We start from the raw sequence: 24570 nt of genomic DNA, 5'->3' as shown, positions 1-24570 counted from the left end.
TCATTACAGGGACGTGAACATCAGAAAATTACCTATTAATCAGGTTTTTGTACTTCTGCCAAAAATGTTTAAAAAATAATTTTATCTTGGCACAATTTGTTTTTAAAATTAAAACCCAAATCTTGCAATTTTTCTGACTGGCCATTGGGACTTTTTTAGACGCTTCCTCTTTGTTTCAGGAAATAACACTTGTACATAGCCACAATGGTAAGAATTTGACCCTATATTTTGTGTTTGAGTGTCAAATGAGCGTGTGCAGAGGTCACTGTGGGAGGAGTTGTCTGTGACTTCCCTATTGTGATTAGTGGATCCCGTGTCATCTGTATATAGAGGTGTTTCCTGTTACTGCAGGTCAACCTCTACTGATATGAAAAATCCTATTAACTCTTCTTTAAAAGAAGTAGGGGTCTAAGAAGAAAAAAAAAAAAGCCCCAGCAGCCAATGTAAAACTCTCAGCACAGGATGACTGTTCAAACCAAGTCCAGGCGCTCGGTGCATCATATAGGGGCCAATAATTTAAATTTAAATACACCTTCCCACCTGCTTTTCCCCTCATTCTCCACCCCCCTCTTCTTTTTTTTTTTTTTTTTTGACAGATCTGTCTTCAGAGGCAGAGTAAAGGCCCCGTCTCACATAGCGAGATCGCTGCTGAGTCACAAGTTTTGTGACGCAACAGCGACCTCAGTAGCGATCTCGCTATGTGTGACACGTACCAGCGACCAGGCCCCTGCTGCGAGATCGCTGGTCGTGTCGGAATGGCCTGGGCCGTTTTTTGATCGCTGAGGTCCCGCTGACATCGCTGAATCGGTGTGTGTGACACCGATCCAGCGATGTCTTCACTGGTAACCAGGGTAAACATCGGGTTACTAAGTGCAGGGCCACGCTTAGTAACCCGATGTTTACACACCAAAAACAGGCAGAGATGCTTACCTGTCTGAATAGGCCTTAATACAAAAGCACAAGCAGGGTGCAGCGGACCCAAATAAAAATAAAATAGCAAATGCACAGGTGCAATACCTAATGAAACAGCGAGCCTTCAATCAGGGATTGGCCGTGTGGTACACCAACCCGATGTTTACCCTGGTTACCAGCGTAAATGTAAAAAAACCAAACAGTGCATACTCACCATCTGATGTCCGTCAGGTCCCTTGCCGTCTGCTTCCTGCTCTGACTGAGCGCCGCAAAGTGAAAGTACAGCACAGCAGTGACGTCACCGCTGCGCTCTGCTCTCACTGTACGGCCGGATCTCAGTCAGAGCAGGAAGCAGACGGCAAGGGACCTGACGGGCATCAGATGGTGAGTATGTAGTGTTTGTTTTTTTTTACTTTTACGCTGGTAACCAGGGTAAACATCGGGTTACTAAGCGCGGCCCTGCGCTTTGTAACCCGATGTTTACCCTGGTTACCCGGGTGCTGCAGGGGGACTTCGGCATCGTTGAAGACAGTTTCAACGATGCCGAAGTCGTTCCCCTGATCGTTGGTCGCTGGAGAGAGCTGTCTGTGTGACAGCTCCCCAGCGACCACACAGCGACAAAACAGCGACGCTGCAGCGATCAGCATCGTTGTCTGTATCGCTGCAGCGTCGCTGTGTGTGACGGGGCCTTAAGGAGGAGATAGAAGGAAACCAAGGTCAAGGAGTTTGTGTATCTGAGAGATGGGATTGCAGGAAGGCCGGTGTCACACCAGCATATAGTATCCCATGTGAGAATCAGGTGTGATATGCTACTGACACTTGGCTCTGGCTCTGCTGCGACCGTGAGCTGAGTGTTGGGGCTCTGTGCTCCGATCCTCTCGCATGACTGGATCGGAGCACAGCTGTGGAGGAGATGGAGACTGTTATCTCTCCGTCTCTGCTGCCGATGTTGGTGGGAATCGCACTGCACTCGGGTGACATCTGAGTGTAGTGTGATGTTTCACACGCACCCATAAAATTGTATGGGTGTGAGTAACCCGAGTTTCTCTGCAAATCGCAGCATGCTGTGATGGCTCTCATGCCGAATCTCCATGAGGAAATAATCGTAACACTGTGCCAAGTGCTATGTGGTGAATTATCGCACTGCACCTGTCAGTTATGCAGTAGTGTGACTTTGGCCTTTCATACACAGCTGATATCATGGGTGCACCATTTACCCTAGATGTTGCCTCTGACCCTGCTTTCTGCACCTTGCCCCCCCCCCCCCATAATAACCTTTTCCAAACATTGGACAATGCAATACAGAAGATTTTCACCATTGTGGCTATCTGACCCCATGTGTAAATGCGGTATTTCCCGAAATGAAAAGTAGTAAAGTTCTGGTAATTATTGAAAAAAATGTGTTTGTTTTTGGGAGGAGGGGGTTAATCGCTCTAAAGAATAAATAGAAATCTAAATTAGTAATGTGGAGCTCGTTAGACTGATTTCTTGTATTTTTTAATAATGTGAACAAAAAACCTTGCCACTTTTTTTTATTTTTAAAAAAATACATGTGACACACAAACCTGGTCCAAACAATAGGTCTTTATGATGATTACCTCTTGTTTAGCCTGGCATGAAAAATGCCAGCTTTGATAAATGGCTCCTCTGTGTTTTGTAAAGATCACTTTTCCTTATAATCACAGGCAGGAGGCCTACAATGATGAGTAACACCTATTTTTAACCCTTTCACTCCCAGGTGGTTTTTTCTTTTTTCATTTTTTTTCCTCCCTTTCTAAGAGTCATAACTATAATAAAAAAACAAAAAAACTTTCAGTCCACATAGCTGTGTGAAAGCTTGTTGCCGGAAAAGATGCAGGCTTGGCGTGCAAGCCCCTGTCTAAGGCAGGGAACACTGCTTTAGATGTAAATGCACGTCAAAGGTTGTGAAGGGGTTAAAATGCCATATGGTGATGTCCTTCACAATGGGTGATGGTCAGAGGGTTCACAATACTTACTGACACAATCACTACAGACTACATGGCAGGACAAGAAAATTTTGGTATGAAGCTGATTTTCTAAGGTTCATGTGGTTGCTGCTTAAAAAAAACAAACAAAAAAACAACCCCCCCCCCCCAAAGATGGCTACCCCAGTAATCCTGTACAGAGCATAAAATAAGTATAATCTACACTCCAAAGATTGAAGCTAGATAAGATACATGTTGTTTTTTCTAATCAATGGAAGCAAAAAAGCTAATTAATCAAATTACCATTTAAGTATTAACACATGTATGTCTTAGTAACTCTTCACTTTGCTCCCACAGCCTTCTACATGTTAAAAGGCATTTTCTGGCTTTACTTTTTTAACATTGGTTGATTTCTTTATTTTTTTTTTGGCTAGCCTCCCAACTGCTCTTCTGGTCTGACTGACTGCAGCGGTGATGTCACCACTACAGTGTACATGTCCACTGCAGCCAGTCGCGGAGCTCAGCGGATCATGCAGTCTACATTGGCTGAGCTGCTGGAGCAGAGAAGAGTGCCAGCTCAGGTTGTTGTTTTATCCCTCTGCTAGACTATAGAAGTGTTTAGCGCTAAAAAAAAAAAAAAACTTGAGAGAACCAAAATTGTCAGTCTTTCACGATAACCCACCATCCCTCCAAAGTAGCCAACTGGTTCTCCCTATCCCTAAAGGCATTTGTGTAGGTGATTTAAGTGAAAGGGATTAATCCGGAATAGAAAAAAGGGGTTGTTTGTTTTTTCTAGAAATGGCCCAATTCTTGTCTCCTAATGTCATACCAAAAGGTGTAACACTGGTTTGCAATATTTGAACCATCTAACGCTCAGATCTTGTATTTTCAGTGTGTAGTACTTTGTCACGGAGCAAGAATAGGCTTCTTCCAAGGAGACATCCGGTTACTGATGGATGACTTGAAAGTTCTGCAGCCCACTATTTTCCCAGTCGTTCCCCGTTTGCTGAACAGGATGTTTGACCGGGTAACTAATGTAATACACACAACACATGTTGTGTTTTTGTTCTCCACTTGGCTCTGACATTACTTTTTCTTCTAACCTTCAGATTTTCGGACAAGCGAATACTACTTTAAAACGCTGGCTGTTGGACTTTGCTTCTAAAAGAAAAGAGGCAGAACTCCGGAGCGGAATTATCCGAAAGGACAGTGTTTGGGACAAACTCATATTTCAAAAAGTTCAGGTAGGAGACACTACACTAATAGTATGGCGTCATGGCTGTACGCGCCGTCTGAGATCTGGACGGGAATATTGTGCTATGTGATGAGCAGATCACTCCAGGTCGTATTTACAGAAGGGTGAGGCTATATTATTGTTCTTAATGCACCTGCTCGTATATGGATATCTGCTGCAGGGAGGACTTAAAAGTAAGATTATCCTGTGTGTTTATGCCAGAAAAGAGGCTCTCACATAAGCAAGAGCTTAGGCTGAACTGTGTAGTAAGCGATCAATGCTCAGCAGGGAGCCTCCCACCTGAACGAAGATCCAGCGACATCACCGTGAATCGAAAACTGATCTGATTGCTACACCGCAATTTAGGTCATGACACAAGTCGCACCGGTAAATCTAGTTCTATGCCGCTGCCACAGCAGAGCGTGATGCAAGTCAAATGGGGACAAATCCAACTGGTTTAGACTTTTGCAACTCTTATTAGTCACAACTCCATTCATCTGCTTTATGCTGTAGTGATAAAAGCTCCACCAGATAATCATGTAGCAAATGGTGTCAGTAATCAAATGCATAAAATAGTTGGATTTGCAGAATAAAGAAGGAAGGGTGAGTAAGGTAAAAAACAGTCAGATTATGTGGTGATTAGATTACTCCTATTCTTCTGGTGGGTTCACTTTTTTTCTTTTTTTTTTTTTTTTTTTTTTTTTTACGTGCTGTCGTCCATCATGAATTTTTGCGCTTTGGGCTTCTTTTCGTGTATAGTGTAGTACTTGGCTCTCAGTAAAGGTGAGCGTTACCCACAGGAATGTGTGCGGCAGTGTAAGCAGAATTACTGCTACAGCATGTAGAGAGTCGCTGTATGCCTTCATCTTTGGCTCCAAAATTCCTAGGCCACTTAAAGGAGCTGCTTCATCATTTTTATTTTTTGACTTGCGTTATTTGTTGGCATTTATTTATTTTATTGCACCAAATTCATAAAAATTGTGCAGGTGATTCATTACTTTAGTGCAAAGTCAAAAAATTATCTCCCTGTTAAATTCATGGTATTTGTTGGATATCATTGCCTGTATGTACTACTATGCATTTAATAAACAGACTTTAAAAAAGAAAAAAAAATCTCCCTTTCCCTGTCCTTATATTTTTTTAACCATTTTTGCAACTTTTTGAATAACGTCCATCTTTTTCAAAATGTTGTAGAGCATGCAACTTAAAAGATGTCCATAAAACCACACCAGATGTGGGAGGGGGGGGGGGGGAAACTGGAGTAGAAGTTTATGCAACTTTTTTTTTTTTTTTCTTTTGTGGACAGGGTTTAGAGATTTTAAGGTTTTCAGATGATGCATTTATTGAGCCCTTTTTTTTTTTTGCACAAACACTTCAAGAAAGGCACAAACAGAATAATGAATTGGATGCGATGGTAATGACTCTCACCATGTTTTCCCCTAATTTCTAGGACAGCCTTGGGGGAAGAGTACGGCTGATGATTACTGGTGCAGCTCCAGTGTCTCCCACTGTGCTTACCTTCTTGAGAGCGGCTCTTGGCTGTCAGGTGGGTACATAAATACTGTACTACTGCTAACTAACAAGTGGTATGTATATATGTGTGTGTATGTATGTATGTGTATATATATATATATATATATATATATATATATATATATATATATATATATATATATATATATATATATATATATATATATATATTATAGTCACACACATATACATGCACATATATACTGTATGTAATTTTTATTTTTTGCTTAGTTTTGTATCTTAGGCCATTTGATAATAAAAGTTATGTGGTCTTGAGTGTTATAATAAACTATTCTGTAATCCCTTAAATCTGTTTTCAAGGATTATGGCTGTTACTTTGCATAGATAACTTTACATATGTCCATGGGCTGCATTTTATTACTACTTTGGTGTAACAACCTAGTCTCGTCAAAGTGGTGTTCTGTTTCTGGGAAAAAGCAAACCCCTTCTTTTTTTCTGGATAATTCTGTTTTTAAGTATTGAATAATTGGAGTACTTCTGTAGTTTTAGATTTAAAGTGATATTCCTATCATAGTAAGTAATGGTAAATCGCTCAGCACTAATGATCACTGGTGGTCTGACCAATCCTGAGAATAAAGGGGCACAGTGTCCGCTGTACCCCTGGTGCCACCTAGCTGGACAGGTCATTGCAGTAGAACAGAGGTGTCAAACTACATTCCTCGAGGGCCGCCAACAGGTCATGTTTTCAGGATTTCCTTAGCATTCCAGAAGGTGCTGGAATCATTCTGTGCAGGTGATTAAATTATCACCTGTGCAATACAAGGAAATCCTGAAAACATGACCTGTTGGCGGCCCTCGAGGAATGCAGTTTGACACCTCTGCAGTAGAAGGTAGCCCGGGGCCACTTTGTATGGAAAACTGGTGAAGGGTGTATTTCACCCCTGTATTGGGTGGGGATATGCAAGCACGGGGTCTGATATCAATATAGAGTTTGGATTTCTGCCTGTTTCTGGTAGCATTGCCTTCTGTAACTATATATTCCCCATATAAACGCCCTATTCCACATTGTACTTTACATGACCAATCTTTGGTGCTGTCTCTTATCAGTTCTATGAGGGTTATGGACAGACTGAATGCACTGCTGGATGTTCACTGACTATTCCTGGTGACTGGACAGCAGGTAGGCCATACTTCTGTATTTTCAATTATCGTAAATGTCTGTACATCATTTGCTAGTCCTAAATAACCCTTTAACTACTAAAACGTAAATGAATTTGATGAGTAGCGGTTTTTCTTAATTATCTATATCTATCTATATCATAAATCAATAGCGCACAGAAGATATTACAAAGTTGGTTATTTTTATCAGTGCAATCTTCTTTATCCTTCTGGACTGATCATTCACTTTTAATTCTCAATTTTAAGGTGAAATCAGTATTCAGCGAAGACAGATTGTTACATCACTGAGATAGGAGAGGACAGTGGATACTGATAAGATTCTACGTAGAGGAGGGGGGAGCTAGAAGCAGATTTCCCTGATTACTTTGCAATATATGTTATCTTCTCATGTGAGATATATAAATAGATATAATTTATATTATATTAAGAATAAAATCTGTCTTTTTTGCTTTTATAAGGGGTTGTCTGGTCCAGATCAATAAGTCTGCAGTCTGTGAATTAAGAAACTATTGCATTTCTTTGTACTAGCAGGGTCGCTCGTGATTTGTTTTGAGTCTACATCGCAGGCATCTGTGTAGACAGTAACCAAAAATATTCTGCAGGGAATTTTAAAGGTAATATATCAGAGACCTGCATCATCTGAATCTTCTAGCCAGTATTTGATGCGATCACCACTTAATGTTCAATTTACAATGGGAAAGCATTTTAGGCTTTAGGCAAGGTTGGCATGGGTATGGGAGATACAAACTCATAAAGTCTATCTCCATCCAGGTCACGTTGGCGCACCGATGCCCTGCAACTTTGTAAAGTTAGTAGACGTGGATGAAATGAACTATTTTGCAGTGAAGGGAGAGGGTGAGGTAAGTTCAGAGCACAATGTTAATCATTAAAGTATCATCAATAACTGTCTCTAACTTTTGCAACAAATTTAATTCAATAGGTTTGTGTGAAAGGGTCAAATGTTTTCCAAGGCTACTTAAAGGATGATGAGAAAACTGCTGAAGCTTTGGACAAGGACGGCTGGCTGCATACAGGGGATGTTGGGAAATGGTTGCCTGTAAGTAAAATGCATATATACATTTACTGCACTCCAGGAAAAAAAAATAAAGGATCTCTTGCACATGACAATAGAAATCCCAAATCAAATATGCAGGGTATCAATTTGTCCAGCTTCTTAAGCCAGATGGGGGCTGTAGGACATCAGCTCAAACACAGAACCGTTACATGTACATGGAGGAACAGGATAAGTACCAACAGCCTTACAAAATGACCTGCGTTGGGCTACTGGTGTGCATGTTTCTAACCAATGTCAGAAACTGACTCCATTGAGGGCTGTTCTGTAGTGGGACAGGTGATCTCAGGCCAGCACTATGCAGGATAGTTGGTTTTCACCAGAGAATACGCGCATCATTGCCACCAGATACTCTCAGATGAGTAGGTTCATAAATGTGTCTGTCATGAAAGAACCTTGAGGAGCCAAGGTGAACCTTATTCTGCAGCATCATCCAGCATGACCAGTTTGGTAGTGGGTCAGGTATGGTCTGGGGAGACAAATCCTTAAATGATATAAACTTCTGATTGCTGTTTGACTGATTTTCTCCTTTCGTCAGACCTTTCAGTGGTGTATTTGGCCCTGGGTCCTTTCTGGTGCAGAACATTGTTCTGCCTCATGTGGTTGAAGTGTGTAGGCAGTTCCTGGATGACAAAGGCATTGAGGCCACTGACTGGCTCTCACATTCTCAAGACCTACATCCATTTGAGAACCTCTTTGACATTATGTATCAGTGCTTCTGACACCAGACTGTCCAGGAGTTCACTAATGCTCTGGTCCAGGTCTGGGAGGAGGTTCCCCCAAAGACACCATCTGCTGCCTCATGAGTATGCCCAAATATTATTGGGAGTCCAGACAGTCACCTAGGATCCCTTGGATCTACTATTTAGCTGCTCAGGGCCAACAGATGAGGGGGTGGAGGGGAAGTAGCTGGCATGGTTTCGGCACAAATGATGTTGGTTCAGGTGCTTGGGATGGACCCATTGGTTCAGGGGCTGGAGGCAAGTAGTTTTAGGAGGTTGCGATTGTGATACCCCATGTTAGCGCTGATACATTAAGTTTGGGGGGCAATAAAGACTAGGGGATTGGAGAATTTGACAAATTTTTCCCCAATATGGCAAAATGAAACATTGCTGGAGTTTGATAAAATGGGGGAATTTAAAAATTGGAAGAGGCTGGGAATACAATACGTGGTTTAGGTACAGGACAGCCAGGGACTACTGTCTTTTGAAAAGTTACAGGAAGACTATGGGCTACCGGAGGTCTGTAGGTTCCAGTATGGACAGCTTAGACCTGCATATGTAAGCAAGACTTTTAGTTTGGAGATCCATAAAGATATACTGGTGGACTATGTTTGCACAAAGTGGGGAACAAAAGGAGTGGTGTCAGTCCTTTATAAGGATTTACTGTATACCTTCTTAAATCATTATCCCATTAAAGACTCTCGAACATATGTGTACTTCATAGAGTATATAGGACTCCAGAATGGCTGTATAGAGTGGGTCTGAGACAGACTTGTGAGTGTCCTCATTGCCAGGCTGAAGGGGCAGGGATCCTCCATATCCTATGGCAGTCTCAAAGGCTGACCCATATTGGATAACAGTGGTTAATGCCATTGAGGGAGCGTATAGCTGTAGGATTGAGAGGGTTCCTGTGGAGGAGATTCGGGTACATAATAAATATAAGGTGGCAATAGCTAGATTACTATATATTGCGTGGAAACTAATCGCCAGGTACTGGATAAATGATGAACCGCCAACACTGAGAGAATTTCTTAGACAATCTGATTCTATTGTGAACATAGAGAAGAGTATTTGTTAAAAGAAAAGGGGGGAAAAAACATTTGAGACATTGTGGACACCATGGGTGGAGAGAAGATGATCCTGACTGAAGGCTGTATTATTACTCAGTTGCTGTCCATATATGTAATAGGAGTGGAGGGAACGGAAGGTTTATGTTGAAATTTGTGACCCTGTAAGTTTGGCAATATTGAGATTGTCTGTTATTTAAATTTTTTTATTAATAAAAATTTATCTGATAAAAAAAAAAAAAGTAAGTATCATTTTAATCAGTATAACTGCGCCGACCTGACACTCTGTAGGTTACTGTGCACAATTCTGCTGACAGGTTCCCTTTTAATTATGGAAAATATTTTTTGATGGACGCCATGTCATCAGTAGTAGTGGCTACCAACCGGTTCTATCCATGGGAATATCAGCTGATTGAGGAGGATTGGTTGGTGCAGTGTTTAGACCCAACAGTAATTGGCTGTTTGTCAGGCAACATGCTTCTTAGAAGGGACCATCCAGTTGGGATAACCGTGATGACATAACTTTATTATAAATGATAAATGTAAGGTTATACACATGGGAAGAAGGAATCAATATCACCATTACACACTGAACGGGAAACCACTGGGTAAATCTGACAGGGAGAAGGACTTGGGGATCCTAGTTAATGATAAACTTACCTGGAGCAGCCAGTGCCAGGCAGCAGCTGCCAAGGCAAACAGGATCATGGGGTGCATTAAAAGAGGTCTGGATACACATGATGAGAGCATTATACTGCCTCTGTACAAATCCCTAGTTAGACCGCACATGGAGTACTGTGTCCAGTTTTGGGCACCAGTGCTCAGGAAGGATATAATGGAACTAGAGAGAGTACAAAGGAGGGCAACAAAGTTAATAAAGGGGATGGGAGAACTACAATACCCAGATAGATTAGCGAAATTAGGATTATTTAGTCTAGAAAAAAGACGACTGAGGGGCGATCTAATAACCATGTATAAGTATATAAGGGGACAATACAAATATCTCGCTGAGGATCTGTTTATACCAAGGAAGGTGACGGGCACAAGGGGGCATTCTTTGCGTCTGGAGGAGAGAAGGTTTTTCCACCAACATAGAAGAGGATTCTTTACTGTTAGGGCAGTGAGAATCTGGAATTGCTTGCCTGAGGAGGTGGTGATGGCGAACTCAGTCGAGGGGTTCAAGAGAGGCCTGGATGTCTTCCTGGAGCAGAACAATATTGTATCATACAATTATTAGGTTCTGTAGAAGGATGTAGATCTGGGGATTTATTATGATGGAATATAGGAATATAGGCTGAACTGGATGGACAAATGTCTTTTTTCGGCCTTACTAACTATATTACCATGTTACTATGTTTATTTTTTGTAGCTGTACTTAAATCAGCATTCTAGAGGTTTTTTTTTTGGTAAGCTTACCACTGGAGTGGCGCTAATAATCTGAGGTCCCTGACCCTACTTATACTCACCTGCCACCATCTTCACTTTTTATCACCATTGGTCTCCAGCAGTTTGTGAAATGCCAGATCACTTCAGTATTTCACAGAGCAAGCTGGAGGTCCAACTTAAGTCTGAGACCCTCATTCTAGCTCTCATAGACTTGCATTCAAGGCTCTGGAGTCGGAGCCCATTTTGGTGGAGTCTGTGTCATGGAAATTGAGAAGTCGGAGGTTTGGCTTGCCTTACTCCACAGCCCTGCTTAGGCCGGGGTCACACTAGACCGTAATACGGACGAGTGCTATGCGATAAAAAATCGCATAGCACTCGGCCCAATGTTAATCTATGGTGCAGCTCCCATCATCCGATATTTTCTCCACCGTATTTCGGATCTGAGGGAACTCTCATCAGGCTGCGATTGTCAGCATATCTCGGCCGAGACTCGCCAATGCAAGTCTATGGGTGCAAGAAAAAATGGATTACACACGGACCATGCGTGTGCATTGCGAGAAATACGCAGCGGTGTTCTATAGAAAAGCCGGTAATTCAATTGCCGGCTTTGCATTTCTCCTTCACAAACCCGACAGGATATGAGACATGGTTTACATACAGTAAACCATCTCATATCCCCCTTTTTTTTTTTTTGCATATTCCACACTACTAATGTTAGTAGTGTGTATGTGCAAAATTTCAGCGCTGTAGCTGCTAAAATAAAGGGTTGAATGGCGGAAAAAATTGGCGTGGGCTCCCGCGCAATTTTCTCCGCCAGAATGGTAAAGCCAGTGACTGAGGGCAGATATAGCCAGGAGAGGGTCCATGGTTATTGGCCCTCCCGTGGCTAAAAACATCTGCCCCCAGCCACCCCAGAAAAGGCACATCTGGAAGATGCGCCTATTCTGGCACTTGGCCACTCTCTTCCCACTCCCTGTAGCGGTGGGATATGGGGTAATGAAGGGTTAATGCCACCTTGCTATTGTAAGGTGACATTAAGCCAGATTAATAATGGAGAGGCGTCAATGATGACACCTATCCATTATTAATCCAATTGTCTGAAAGGGTTAAAAAACACACACATTATTAAAAATTATTTTAATGAAAGAAACACACAGGTTGTTTTGTTGTTTTAGTATTTTATTGTTCTCTCAATCCAGCTGCAGACCCTCGCTTGGCAAAATAATAAACGCACAAGATACATACCTTCTGCTGACCCGTCACATCCCACGAGGTAATCCATCTGAAGGGGTTAAAATTATTTACAAGCAGGAGCCCTGCAAAAGCCGCTATGCTCGTGCTTGTAATTCCCCGGCGAATGAAGGAAATGTAGGTCATTGACCTACATTTCCTTCAGTCGCGGTGATGCGCCCCCTGGTGGATGTCCTCATATGACCTGGAGCGTGGGAAAAAGTTCCCAGGCTGCAGTTCATGAGAACATCCAGCAGGGGCGCATCACCGCTACTGAAGGAAATGTAGGTCAATGACCTACATTTCCTTCATTCGCCGGGGAATTACAAGCACGAGCATAGCTGCTTTTGCAGGGCTTCTGCTTGTAAATAATTTTAACCCTTTCAGATGGATTACCTCATGGGATGTGACGGGTCAGCAGAAGGTATGTATCTTGTGCGTTTATTATTTTGCCAAGCGAGGGTCTGCAGCTGGATTGAGAGAACAATAAAATACTAAAACAACCTGTGTGTTTCTTTCATTAAAATAATTTTTAATAATGTGTGTGTGTGTGTTTTAACCCTTTCAAACAATTGGATTAATAATGGCTAGGTGTCATCATTGACGCTTCTCCATTATTAATCTGGCTTAATGTCACCTTACAATAGCAAGGTGGCATTAACCCTTCATTACCCCATATCCCACCGCTACAGGGAGTGGGAAGAGAGTGGCCAAGTGCCAGAATAGGCGCATCTTCCAGATGTGCCTTTTCTGGGGTGGCTGGGGGCAGATGTTTTTAGCCACGGGGGGGCCAATAACCATGGACCCTCTCCTGGCTATTAATATCTGCCGTCAGTCACTGGCTTTACCATTCTGGCGGAGAAAATTGCGCGGGAGCCCACACCAATTTTTTCCGCCATTTAACCCTTTATTTTAGCAGCTACAGCGCTGAAATTTTGCACATACACACTACTAACATTAGTAGTGTGGAATATGCAAAAAAAAGGGGGATATGAGATGGTTTACTGTATGAAAACCATGTCTCATATCCTGTCGGGTTTAGGCAGGAGAAATGCAAAGCCGGCAATTGAATTACCGGCTTTTCACAGATATCGCGCTGAATGAAATATAAATATATATATATATATATATATATATATATATATATATATATATATATATATATATATATATATATATATATATATATATATATATATATATATATATATAATTATATATAATATGTGTTTTCCCGAACATTTGAGCACATAAATCCATTAGATGTCGGTTTTGCAAGCTTGTGAGAAAATCTCAGCATACAGATGCCATACGGATGTCACACGGATCATTTGATGCGAGGAAATCGCATCCTCGCACTGCACACGGATCACTGTTTTTGAAACATTTGTGCGATTCTCGGCCGTGAAAAACGGACCGTTTTTTTATACGTTAAGTGTGTCCCCGGCCTTACATTGAGAGTTTGTAACTTCCAGCCAGTCAGAAGCTGAGGTCTCAAGATGGCTCAGCGCTGAAAAAAGTGATGCCAGAAGGTGAGTATAAGACCGAGGGCAGGAAATTAGAAGTGCCACTCTAGCGCTAGAGGCTGAAAAAAAAAATGCTGGAGTGCTGCTTTAATTAGAAAACTGTGATCCAGAGAAGAATCTATTAACGCCCCATTGATTGAAATTAAACTTTCAATATAAGCATTGAAATCCCATATCTCTCTACAATGCAGTAGAGACCAAGTTATAAGCTGCCTTTTTTTTATACTGCTAAGTACAGTTTAAAATAAATACTCAATGAAAAAGGACCTTTCAACATTGTTTTTGAGTAGATTTAATCATCATTTATTCCAATCTAAACTTAATTTTTTTTTATATTTCCCCTTTTTTTTTAGAATGGTACGCTAAAGATCATAGACCGGAAAAAACATATATTTAAATTGGCCCAAGGTGAATATATTGCTCCAGAAAAAATAGAGAATATCTACACGAGGAGTGAAGCTGTGGTGCAGATCTTTGTTTATGGAGAGAGTTTACAGGTAACTAGAACTTATCAGCATAAGGTGTTGTGGGGTGGAAACTGTGTATTTTATTACTCCTCTCCTCTCCAGGCTTTCCTTGTGGCCATTGTGATTCCGGATCCGGATAATGTACTCAACTGGGCAAAAAAGAAAAAATTTGAAGGTCCATATGAGGATCTATGCAAGAATAAGGTAAGTGGTGTACTCACTTCCTTAAAGGCTTTATACGGAAAAAATGTGTAAATGTGTGCTTCATTACCTAGACTTCTCTGCCCTGCAAAAAAAAAAAAAGGAAAAAAAATCGTATCCCAGGCCATCTCTGGTATTATAGATCATTTCTAGGGAATTGATTGAACCGGGACTGCATTCAAGTCGATGGGAATTATCTAGAATACTAGAGATGGCCTACGAGTTTTTTTTTTTTTTTCTTCATGGGGTTTTCTTCATTTTAAAGTATTTTGTGTTTAAAGGCATCCCTCATGTAGTAACTATCCTTAGAAGTGGTCAGTTTATTTTAGCATTCCCTTCCGGAAAAAAAAGAATTGTCCAGAGCAGAATGTTGATATAGCATGAACACTCCTTACAGATTGGATATATAATGTATTTTATTGAATAACTATATAAAGAGCCCTTGAAATTCCTAACATCATTGCCCTAACCAGATAACTTCAGAATATGTACTTGTACATTTCTTAATTCACAGGACTTTAAAAATGTCGTTCTGGAAGATTTACTGAGACTGGGAAAAGAAGCTGGTTTGAAAACTTTTGAACAAGTAAGTGTTGCTGGGGTCACCTCCGGTGGTCCACATGTACATTAGCAGCAGTAGACTGACTCTGACCCTACCCTGACAAGACACTATTAAAACTTGGGGCGAGATGGGGAAATGGCAGCTTTTCATGGTTGAGACTGTTATATTTCCATCCAGACTCTGACCACGGGGGGTAAAGCTATGGAAACAGCAGCGTGTGGCTGAGCAACACTACATCATTTACATAAATATCATTATTGCCAATATATTGGGTTTATTTACATCGTGTATTTTTCCCAATAAATGGTAAAATGTAACAGTTTTAATATAATCCTCTATTTAAACACAAAAGACCTCACTGCATTCTTCACACCAGCCACAAAGCCTAATATTTGACTCATAGTTCTGTTCTTTTCAGCAGTCACATGAACATATGCAGCAATAGAGTGGCTCTGACCCTAGTGACTTCAATATCATTGCAAATGACACTCGGCTCAAACTGTTAGTGTGTTGAGTATCATCTGATTCTCTCGCGTGAGACTCGCCTCACTGGTGCGAAGATGGGAGAATGTAATTTCTCCATTTTCTTTGTCTCTTAACATCAGACTGCACTCTGATGACATCTGAGAGCAGTCTGAAGTTTCACATGAACCCATAGTCTTGAATGGGTGAGTGCCATCTGATTATTGGAGCCACTCACAGCATGCTGTAATTGTCTTCTCATGCCAAGTCGGCATGAGAAAATAATCACCGATTTGCACTGCCCCATAAAACATTGGCTAACACTCGGCCGTGTTATACGCCAGTATGAGCATACCCTAATACTTAAAGTAGTGGCCAAGTGTAAAAATTGCACAATTTGACAGAACATCTATTTTATTTTTTCCTTCACCCATCACGGCACACGTGAGAGGGATCTGCCCACCAAGCACACGAAACCTAGTGAAATAAAAGGGTGGCACTTCTCCCCTGCATCAGTTGGTTTCCTGCCCAGCATTAGGTTCCCATCAAGAAGCAGGGCGGTTAAAGGAAGCAAGAAAGCGCTTGCCCAGGCCCGTCCCGACTTCTGCAATGCCGGTATACTGGTCCTGGAAGCGCCGTCAAGTGCGAGCTCACGTGTACGGGCGGCGGTGATGGTTGCTCAGCATGTCTCCAGCCACACCGTTCTGTGAGAGGCTCAGCAGCAGCCTCAACAGCGTGCACCCAGTGGGGGCAGCCGACCCAGTCAGAGGAGCTGAGTTACTCTGCACTCCTCGTTGTCCAAAGAGGATAATTTGTCTCCCCGAACAGCCTCTAAATCTGGGAAGGCCTAAAGATGCCAGCATGAAAAGAAATAACAGAGGGATAGAGGGCCTGAATACAGAAACCTATTGGTGAGGAAGCCTCTGACTTTCCCTCAAATCAGAGCGGAGGTGGAAGGTGCCCTTAAATATCTATTTATAGAAAGGACGTTTCCTCGGAGTCTGATATTTTACAAGTTTTAGAAGGGAAATATGAATATGGATCTTCCTCGTCTTCAGAAAGTGACCTAAAAGGAAGAACCTGTTTTCTGATAGGAGATCCACACAAATTTGTTTAAGCCGTTAGGGCAATGATGGGCCTTAACCCCTTCACCCCCAGAGCTTTTTTCGTTTGTTTTTCGTTCCCTTAATCTCGTGAGCCATAACTTTTTTTTTTTTTTTTTTTTTTTTTTTAATTGTGGCCGTGTGAAGGCTTATTTTTTGCGGGACGAGTTGTACTTTTGAACAACACCATTGGTTCTACCATGTCGTGTAACGGGAAAAAAAATGTCAAGTGCTATGAAATGGCAAAAAAGTGCAGTCCCACACTTGTTTTTTGTTTGGCTTTTTTGCTAGGATCAGTAAATGCTACAACTGACCTGCCATTATGATTCTCCAGGTCATTACGAGTTCATAGACAACAAACACGTCTAGGTTCTCTTTTATCTAAGTGGTAAAACAAAATTCCAAAGTTTGCTAAAAAAAAATAATTGCGCAATTTTCCGAAACCCGTTGTGTCTCCGTTTTTCATGATCTGGGGTCGGGTGAGGACTTATTTTTTTGCACGCTGAGCTGTCGTTTTTAATTATACCACGTTTGTGCGGATATGTTCTTTTGATTGCCCGTTATTGCATTTTAATGCAATGTCGCAGCGACCAAAAAAACTTAATTTTGGCGTTTTGATTTTTTTTCTCGCTACGCCGTTTAGCAATCAGGTCATTTATTTATTTTATTTTTTTTATTGATCCGGCGATTCTGTTTTTTTAAAACACTCCCCCCCCCCCCTCCAATTTTGGCATGCTTCAATAGCCTCCACGGGAGGCTGGAAGCATGCACTACTTGAGTGCCTCTGCTACATAGAGGTGAAGCACAGATCACCTCTATGCAGCAGAATTACAGCATTGCTATGAGTGTCGAACACAGGGTGCCGCTCATAGCAATCTGCCATCAACAACCATAGAGGTCTCGAGGAGATCTCTGGTTGTGATGGCAACGCACCGATTACCCCCGATCATGTGACGGGGGTCAGCGGTGCACGTACTTGTGGCCGGCAGCGCTTGTTAAATGCCGCTGTCAAAGTTTGACAGTGGCATTTAACTAGTTAATGGGTGCGGGCGCATCGCGATTCCGCTCATGCCCATTGCTGGCAAATGTCTGAGGTGGGCTCTGGTGGTGAGCCCACCTCAAAGCCGCAACAGCTAAGCGGGGGATACTACCAGCTGACGTACTATTCAGACAGCTGGCAGAAAGGGGTTAAAGATTGCCAAATCCCTAGAGGATGTAATGTTTGGAGCAAGAAATGTACCTTTCCTAATAGCTGAATACAAACACTTTTTAACAAGGAATGCAAGAAGCCAGAAAAAACAGAACCCTACCCTCATGCTCAGAGGAGATCTCCTTTTGAGGAGAAGGAGAGTTGTGCAACAAAGTCCCCAGAATAAGAGAAGCCCTATAAGGCTACTTTCACACTAGCGTCGTGCACTGCGCATCGCAATGCGACTTGCTGACGCAACGACGCTACCGTTGGAAACGCCGCACAACGGGGGCAGCGGATGCTGTTTTTCAACGCATCCACTACCCCATTGTGAGGTGCGGGGAGGAGGGGGCGGAGTTCCGGCCGCGCATGCGCGGTCGGAAATGGTGGACACGTCGCACAAAAACGTTACATGTAGCGTTTTTTTGTGCCGACGGTCCGCCAAAACACGACGCATCCGTCGCACGACTGATGCGACGTGTGGCAATCCGTCGCAATGCGTCGCTAATGCAAGTCTATGGAGAAAAAATGCATCCTGCAAGCACTTTTGCAGGATGCGTTTTTTTCTCCAAAACGACGCATTGCGACGGAGGCCAAACAAAGCTAGTGTGAAAGTAGCATAAGAGAAGCCCTTCCCTTTGAGGATACTAGTATTCTAAGAGATCCTCCGGACAGAAAGGCAGAAGGTTACTTGAGGCACATGTGGGAAGCTGCAGTGGGGGGGGGTTGAAACCAGCAATTGCGAGGACCTGTACTGCTCGTTCCCTAATAATTTGGCTGCAGCAATTGGAAGATATAAAGGCTAAACCCCCCTGAGGGATAGAATTCTGGCTAACCTGCCGTGAATGCAAGGAAGGGCAGCATTTTTAGCAGATGAATCAGCAGATTCTGCCCGGCTAGCGGCAAGGTCTGTAGGCTTGTCAAATGCGGCTAGGTGGGCCTTATGGCTTAAAGGCTGCCCAGGGGACTTCCAGTCAAAAAATAAATTCTGCTCTATTCCTTGCGACAGGCAATTTTTATTTGGCAAAAAAATGTATGCCATATTCGTAATAACTGGAGATAAAAAGGACTTTCACTTTTTTTTCTTTTTTTGTTTGCTTCAAATCCAAAGAGGGGGTCCTTTTTTTTTTTTTTTTTTTTTTTTTTTTTTTTTTTTGTTAGAGGAGAGAGTGTGTGTATGTGTGATATAGATATATATATATATATATATATATATACACACACACACACACACACACACACACACACACACACACACACACACACACACACACACACACACACACACACACACACACGTCCTCCAGGAGAAAAAAGGAAATTGTAAGATAGCAACAGAGAAAATCCTGGATTTATGTTCGGTGGTCCCTTTTCAAGGAGCAAAAAATCTTCCCAATGATGCCAATCCTCAGGTGGTGGGGGGGAAGAGTGGGAGGCTTTCCCTCTTCATCCAGGCCTAGGATAACCTGTCTTACAGCAATTGGATTTTGGAAAGGACAGGCCTGAAAATTAAAATTGTCAGAGTCCTCCACAGACCTTAAAGCACCCCTATAAAATCCTCTGACAGATCTAGACCAGTCCCAATTCCTAAAGTTCTCCAATGGGACCTAAGCCAAGCGCTGGAGACATTAATCAAAAGTCCATTTGAACCGTTGCAAGAATCATCGGTTTAATTCCTGACTCTGAAGACTATAATATTGGTAGCTCTGACCTCAGTATGTAGGGTTAATGATATTCTAGCCCTTCCAATAAACCATCCATATACTCGGGTGTACGAGGATAGAATTGTGTTAAGGCCAGACCTGGCCAATATTTCCAAGGTAGCAATGAGGTTCCATAGAAATAAGGAAATCATCCTACCTGCTTTTTGTAATAACCATAGTGACCCCGGAGAGGAAAACTGTCAGTCTTGATGTCAGAAGAGCTTTGATGGAATATATCTGTAACCACTCAGTGGAGAAGGCGCCAATCCCTGTTTGTAGCTTTTCAGGGCAACAGGAAATGGTGGAAGGTATTAAAAAGTGCAATGGCACGTTGGATCAGGGAGGCTATTGGTTAAGCTTACTCTGCTAATGAGAGAGCATTAAAGCTCATTCCACCAGAGCCATCGCAGCCTCCTGTGCAGAAAAGGCGGAGGTATCTATTGACTAGATTTGTAAGGCTGCAACGTGGTCCTGACCTTCTACATTCTTAAGCAGTACAGACTAGATCTATCCTCCTCTGCTGACCTAACCTTTGGCAGAAGGGTGCTGCAAGTGGCGGTCCCTCCCTAAGGTGATAAGCTTGTCTATAATTCTCTAAGGGTACCGTCACAGTCACATTTTGATCGCTACGACGGTACGATTCGTGACGTTCTAGCGATATCGTTACGATATCGCAGTGTCTGACAAGCAGCAGCGATCAGGGATCCTGCTGAGAATCGTACGTCGTAGCAGATCGTATGGAACTTTCTTTCGTCGCTTGATCACCCGCTGACATCGCTGGATCGTTGTGTGTGACAGCGATCCAGCGATGTGTTCGCTTGTAACCAGGGTAAACATCGGGTAACTAAGCGCAGGGCCGCGCTTAGTAACCCGATGTTTACCCTGGTTACCAGCGTAAACGTAAAAAAAACAAACAGTACATACTCACATTCCGGTGTCTGTCCTCCGGCGTCTCAGCTTCTCTGCACTGTGAGCGCCGGCCAGCCAGAAAGCGAGCACAGCGGTAACGTCTGACGTCACCGCTGTGCTTTCCGGCTATGGCGCTTACACAGTGGAGAGAAGCAGAACGCCGGGGACAGACACCGGAATTCGTATGTACGGTTTGTTTTTTTTACGTTTACGCTGGTAACCAGGGTAAACATCGGGTTACTAAGCGTGGCCCTGCGCTTAGTTACCCGATGTTTACCCTGGTTACCGGGGACTTCGGCATCGCTCCAGCGCCGTGATTGCACTGTGTGACCGCAGTCTACGACGCTGGAGCGATATTCATACGATCGCTGCGACGTCACGGATCGTGCCGTCGTAGCGATTAAAATGGTACTGTGTGACGGTACCCTTAGGTGTGCTTTCATGGGTGAAGGGAAAATGCCAAGGTCACTTACCGGTAGTAGTTTGTTTTTGTTTTTTCCCAGAACCCATGACTACACTGTATATTCCCATTCCTGTAAAAAGTATCCCACCAGTGTCAAGGTATACCACAATCAGGGTGGTCCTAACCACTAGTATTAAAACTTTACCATGTTTCTTAGTGACATCCTGTGTGAATAAGGGCAGAGCAGTACTAGGACCCGATTGGACCCAGCAAACGGAAAGCTATTTAAAGGCACTGTCCTGCTTAAAGGAAGGGAGGCCACATCCTTACCTGTACTAAGTGCAGAAACCTGAAACTTAACCGAAAAGAATTAACGGGAGTATAAGTTGGTATGCATGCAAAATATAGGAGCATGTTCACATTGGCCATTAAACTGACAAAAACCAAAACCGAAACAAATTGACAAATACCCTGCTATAAATAAATAAATAAATAAATAAATAAATAAAAGCAACAGTACATATAAATAACATATGGGTACTGTTTTTTTTTTTTTTTTTTTATAATCAAAGCATAAAAGCCATCCCACCATAACCTGATTTAAACAATGTGATTGTCAAATAAAAAAAATCCTTTTACTAAAAAAAGAAAAAAAAGCAGAACAAATGGGGAAACAAAATAGACTAGCCAGAATCCAGTATTCAGAATACTGAGACAAAATGGTAAACTGTGAAAATAGCATTAAGAATTTTGCTTCATTATTTGCTCAGTCTTTTGTGTAGTTCTGTTTGGGTTTCTAAGTTTGTTTGTTTTTTGTTATTTCTAGGTAAAAGACATTGTTCTGCATCCAGAAATGTTTTCTATCCAAAACGGCCTACTGACTCCCACCTTGAAAGCAAAGAGGCCAGAGCTAAGGAAATACTTCCATGCCCAAATTGAAGAACTTTATGCTAATAATAAAGTATGAGTCCATGTTCATAGTCATCTGTATGCAACCACTAAGAAAACAATGGTCATAGGAATAACAAGGAAGACCTCTCTACAATGCCTTACGGGTCCCCTGTATTGTCTTTTGTACTGCGATCTAAAATCCTAAAACTAGGCCTTATATTTGGAAAAAATTGGACATTCTTACAGCAAATGTCAATCTCTGGAACTTCTGCCTTGAATTGGATTTTTCGCCCTGTCACTTGGGTTTGTGTACAAGACTTTTTACACTTCTGTTCCAAAACTCCAACTTTTTGCTTGCCAAATCATATAATTTTTCTAACCTATCTAAAACACAATGCACAGAAGATTTCTCGTTCTGACGTGTTATGGGATGTGTAAGAAGTATTCTGAAGTGGTGACCAGTAATATGTTCACAATTTTCTACATGTAAATGAGATTTGGTAGTGCATGGCGCGTAAAACACCTCTTAAAGAAACTGCTCCCCCTTTTCTAAAGGAGTGTTTGTCAATGTCCAAAAGCTGCTAGAGGCCTGGGATACAGTTTAATTTTCATAGGACTGGCAACCAAGAAAAAAGTGCAATTATCTCTGTCTGGGAAGATTATCTAATTTTACTACGTTAAAGGGAACCTGTGACCTGAAAAACGGTCCGATCTGCAGGCAGCTTATTACAGCACGTGGTAAAGGAATAGATTTATATAGTGGTGTTGGTGACGTCAGTATAACTTGTATTATAGTCATTTCAGTCCATGCACATTCTGGACTTTTCAGTCTTGTGGGTGGTCCTATTCGGTGTGTGCAGACATCGATCGGTCAATCACTGAGTAGCACTGTCCACTTGGCGGAAAAGCCCAGAGTGGGCAGGGATTTAAATGAATAAGACAAGTTATACTCAAGCTACTTAGATCAACCTGCTCCACTTCTGCTCTAGTTCATGCTGCCCGCAGGTTAGACTGCATTTTCAATGACCGGTTTGCTTTACAGAAATGTCTACTTTTCGGGAGTGATACAAGAATATTGTCAGAACCACACATTTTAAGGCTTTTTAGGTGTCAGTGTAAAATATATATTTTTTCTGTTTTGTTAAATACAAGGCACAAGGGAGTTGTACATAACAAGCACAATGGTTTGCACTATGTAAAGACCTATGATTTATGTAAAGACCTGTGATTTAAAGCACTGCATTCTAGGCGGAGATCGTTTATAGCTGCATAATGAAAGATAGTTTTTATCCAAATGATTTGTGACTTGTTAAAACTGAATTTAATTGTTATCTTAACGGTTTTTGATCTTGTAAGAACCAAAAAATGTTTGTCCCAGTTCCCTTTACAGTCCCTTCCAAAAATGAAGGAAACCAAAATAAACAATAATATGACATTCTGACTGATCTTTTTTTTTTTTTTCATCTACCGCATGAATTTCAATATTCTACCCATTCCTTCTCTAGAAGACTGCTGCTATAACATGGTGGTGTGATGAGATCTGGTTTCATCACAAAATATTTCATAGAAGAATGCGAACAACTTTGTTTCTTTGTCCGCGTTCGCATTAAAAAGCGGTCACAGATGGTTTGGGCAAATTGTAATGTTATGTCCAACTTACGAGGCTCTAAAAAAAATTTTCTCCCCAGTGGGAGATGTTGGCTGAAAGCAGGATTAGGAATATTGGATTGCAATAGGTCACAACAGAGGTACGTGGCTGTGATTTGAGTACTCCAAATAAATGAACAATTGTAAAAAAAAAAAAAAGTTTATGGTAGAAAATGTAGTGTGGCCAGCTTTTAAGGTACAATGTGATGCGCAGCGTTAGACTGGTGACCACTGACATGTTTGATGGTCGTTTCATAGCCTGTTCACACAGGCCGACGATGCTTCAGATGCACATTGCCGGTCAGTGTTTGGCAGCATAGGTCCTACACAGGATGATGCGCTGATGAGAACGACAATCTTTCATGCAAACAAAGATTTCACCCAACAAACAAGCATTTTGCCAGTTCGTTGGGTGAGCAGTAGCCTGTTAACACTGCTGGATTATCGCTTACGAGCGCTCCTAGGAACACTCACCAAAGATCATTGCAGTGTTGGAAGCCATCACGCACCATCTGCAATAAGCAGTGGACAAACAATTTGATCATTGAACTCTGACAGCATTTGGAGTAATGAAAGATGACAAGAACATCAAAGATGGACAACATTCTAGTAAGGGTCATAAATGGTCAACTAAAGTAATGTAAAAACATATATGTAACCTCCTGTGGTGTTCTGCATATTTATCCATTTTTCTGGTGATACTCGATGGCTTGCACACCGGTATTTGAGATGGGCAGCTTCTCTCAGGCCTTTGCCATTAATACCGTCAGGTGCTAAATATATTAGTGGGCACATCTGTGTTCGTAATGGACAGTTAACCTCAGACCGATAATAATAATAATAATTTTATTTATATAGCGCCAACATATTCCGCAGCGCTTTACAACTTATAGAGGGGACTTATACAGACAATAGACATTACAGCATAACAGAAATCACAGTTCAAAACAGATACCAGTAGGAATGAGGGCCCTGCTCGCAAGCTTACAATCTATGAGGAAAAGGGGAGACACGAGAGGTGGATGGTAACAATTGCTTTAGTTATTTGGACCAGCCATAGTGTAAGGCTCGGGTGTTCATGTAAAGCTGCATGAACCAGTTAACTACCTAAGTATGTAACAGTACAGACACAGAGGCTATTAACTGCATAAAGTGTATGAGAACATGATGGAGGAACGTGATTATGTTGTTGTTTTTTTATTAATAGGCCACACAGGGATAATTAGGTTAATGCGTTGAGGCGGTAGGCCAATCTGAACAAATGA

The 24570-nt window shown here is 42.0% G+C and overlaps 1 protein-coding gene across 3 annotated transcripts in view; it reads left to right on the top strand.

The window, feature by feature from the left end:
* Positions 1-23096, top strand: part of ACSL1 (acyl-CoA synthetase long chain family member 1) — a 92066-nt gene extending 68970 nt beyond the window's left edge. For all 3 annotated transcript variants that reach the window (XM_077279590.1, XM_077279589.1, XM_077279591.1), the window contains exons 12-21: positions 3751-3885; positions 3968-4102; positions 5543-5638; positions 6694-6766; positions 7537-7625; positions 7706-7822; positions 14122-14265; positions 14338-14439; positions 14951-15022; positions 21594-23096. In XM_077279590.1, coding sequence (XP_077135705.1) covers positions 3751-3885; positions 3968-4102; positions 5543-5638; positions 6694-6766; positions 7537-7625; positions 7706-7822; positions 14122-14265; positions 14338-14439; positions 14951-15022; positions 21594-21734 — 1104 coding nt within the window. In that variant the 3' untranslated portion in view covers positions 21735-23096. The remainder of the gene's footprint in view (positions 1-3750; positions 3886-3967; positions 4103-5542; positions 5639-6693; positions 6767-7536; positions 7626-7705; positions 7823-14121; positions 14266-14337; positions 14440-14950; positions 15023-21593) is intronic.
* Positions 23097-24570: the final 1474 nt, after the last annotated feature.

Source organism: Ranitomeya variabilis, chromosome 1 (assembly GCF_051348905.1).
Source record: "Ranitomeya variabilis isolate aRanVar5 chromosome 1, aRanVar5.hap1, whole genome shotgun sequence".
NCBI lineage: Eukaryota > Metazoa > Chordata > Amphibia > Anura > Dendrobatidae > Ranitomeya > Ranitomeya variabilis.
The sequence above is the reverse complement of the archived record's forward strand: the minus strand, read 5'-3'. Positions and strand labels throughout refer to the sequence as shown.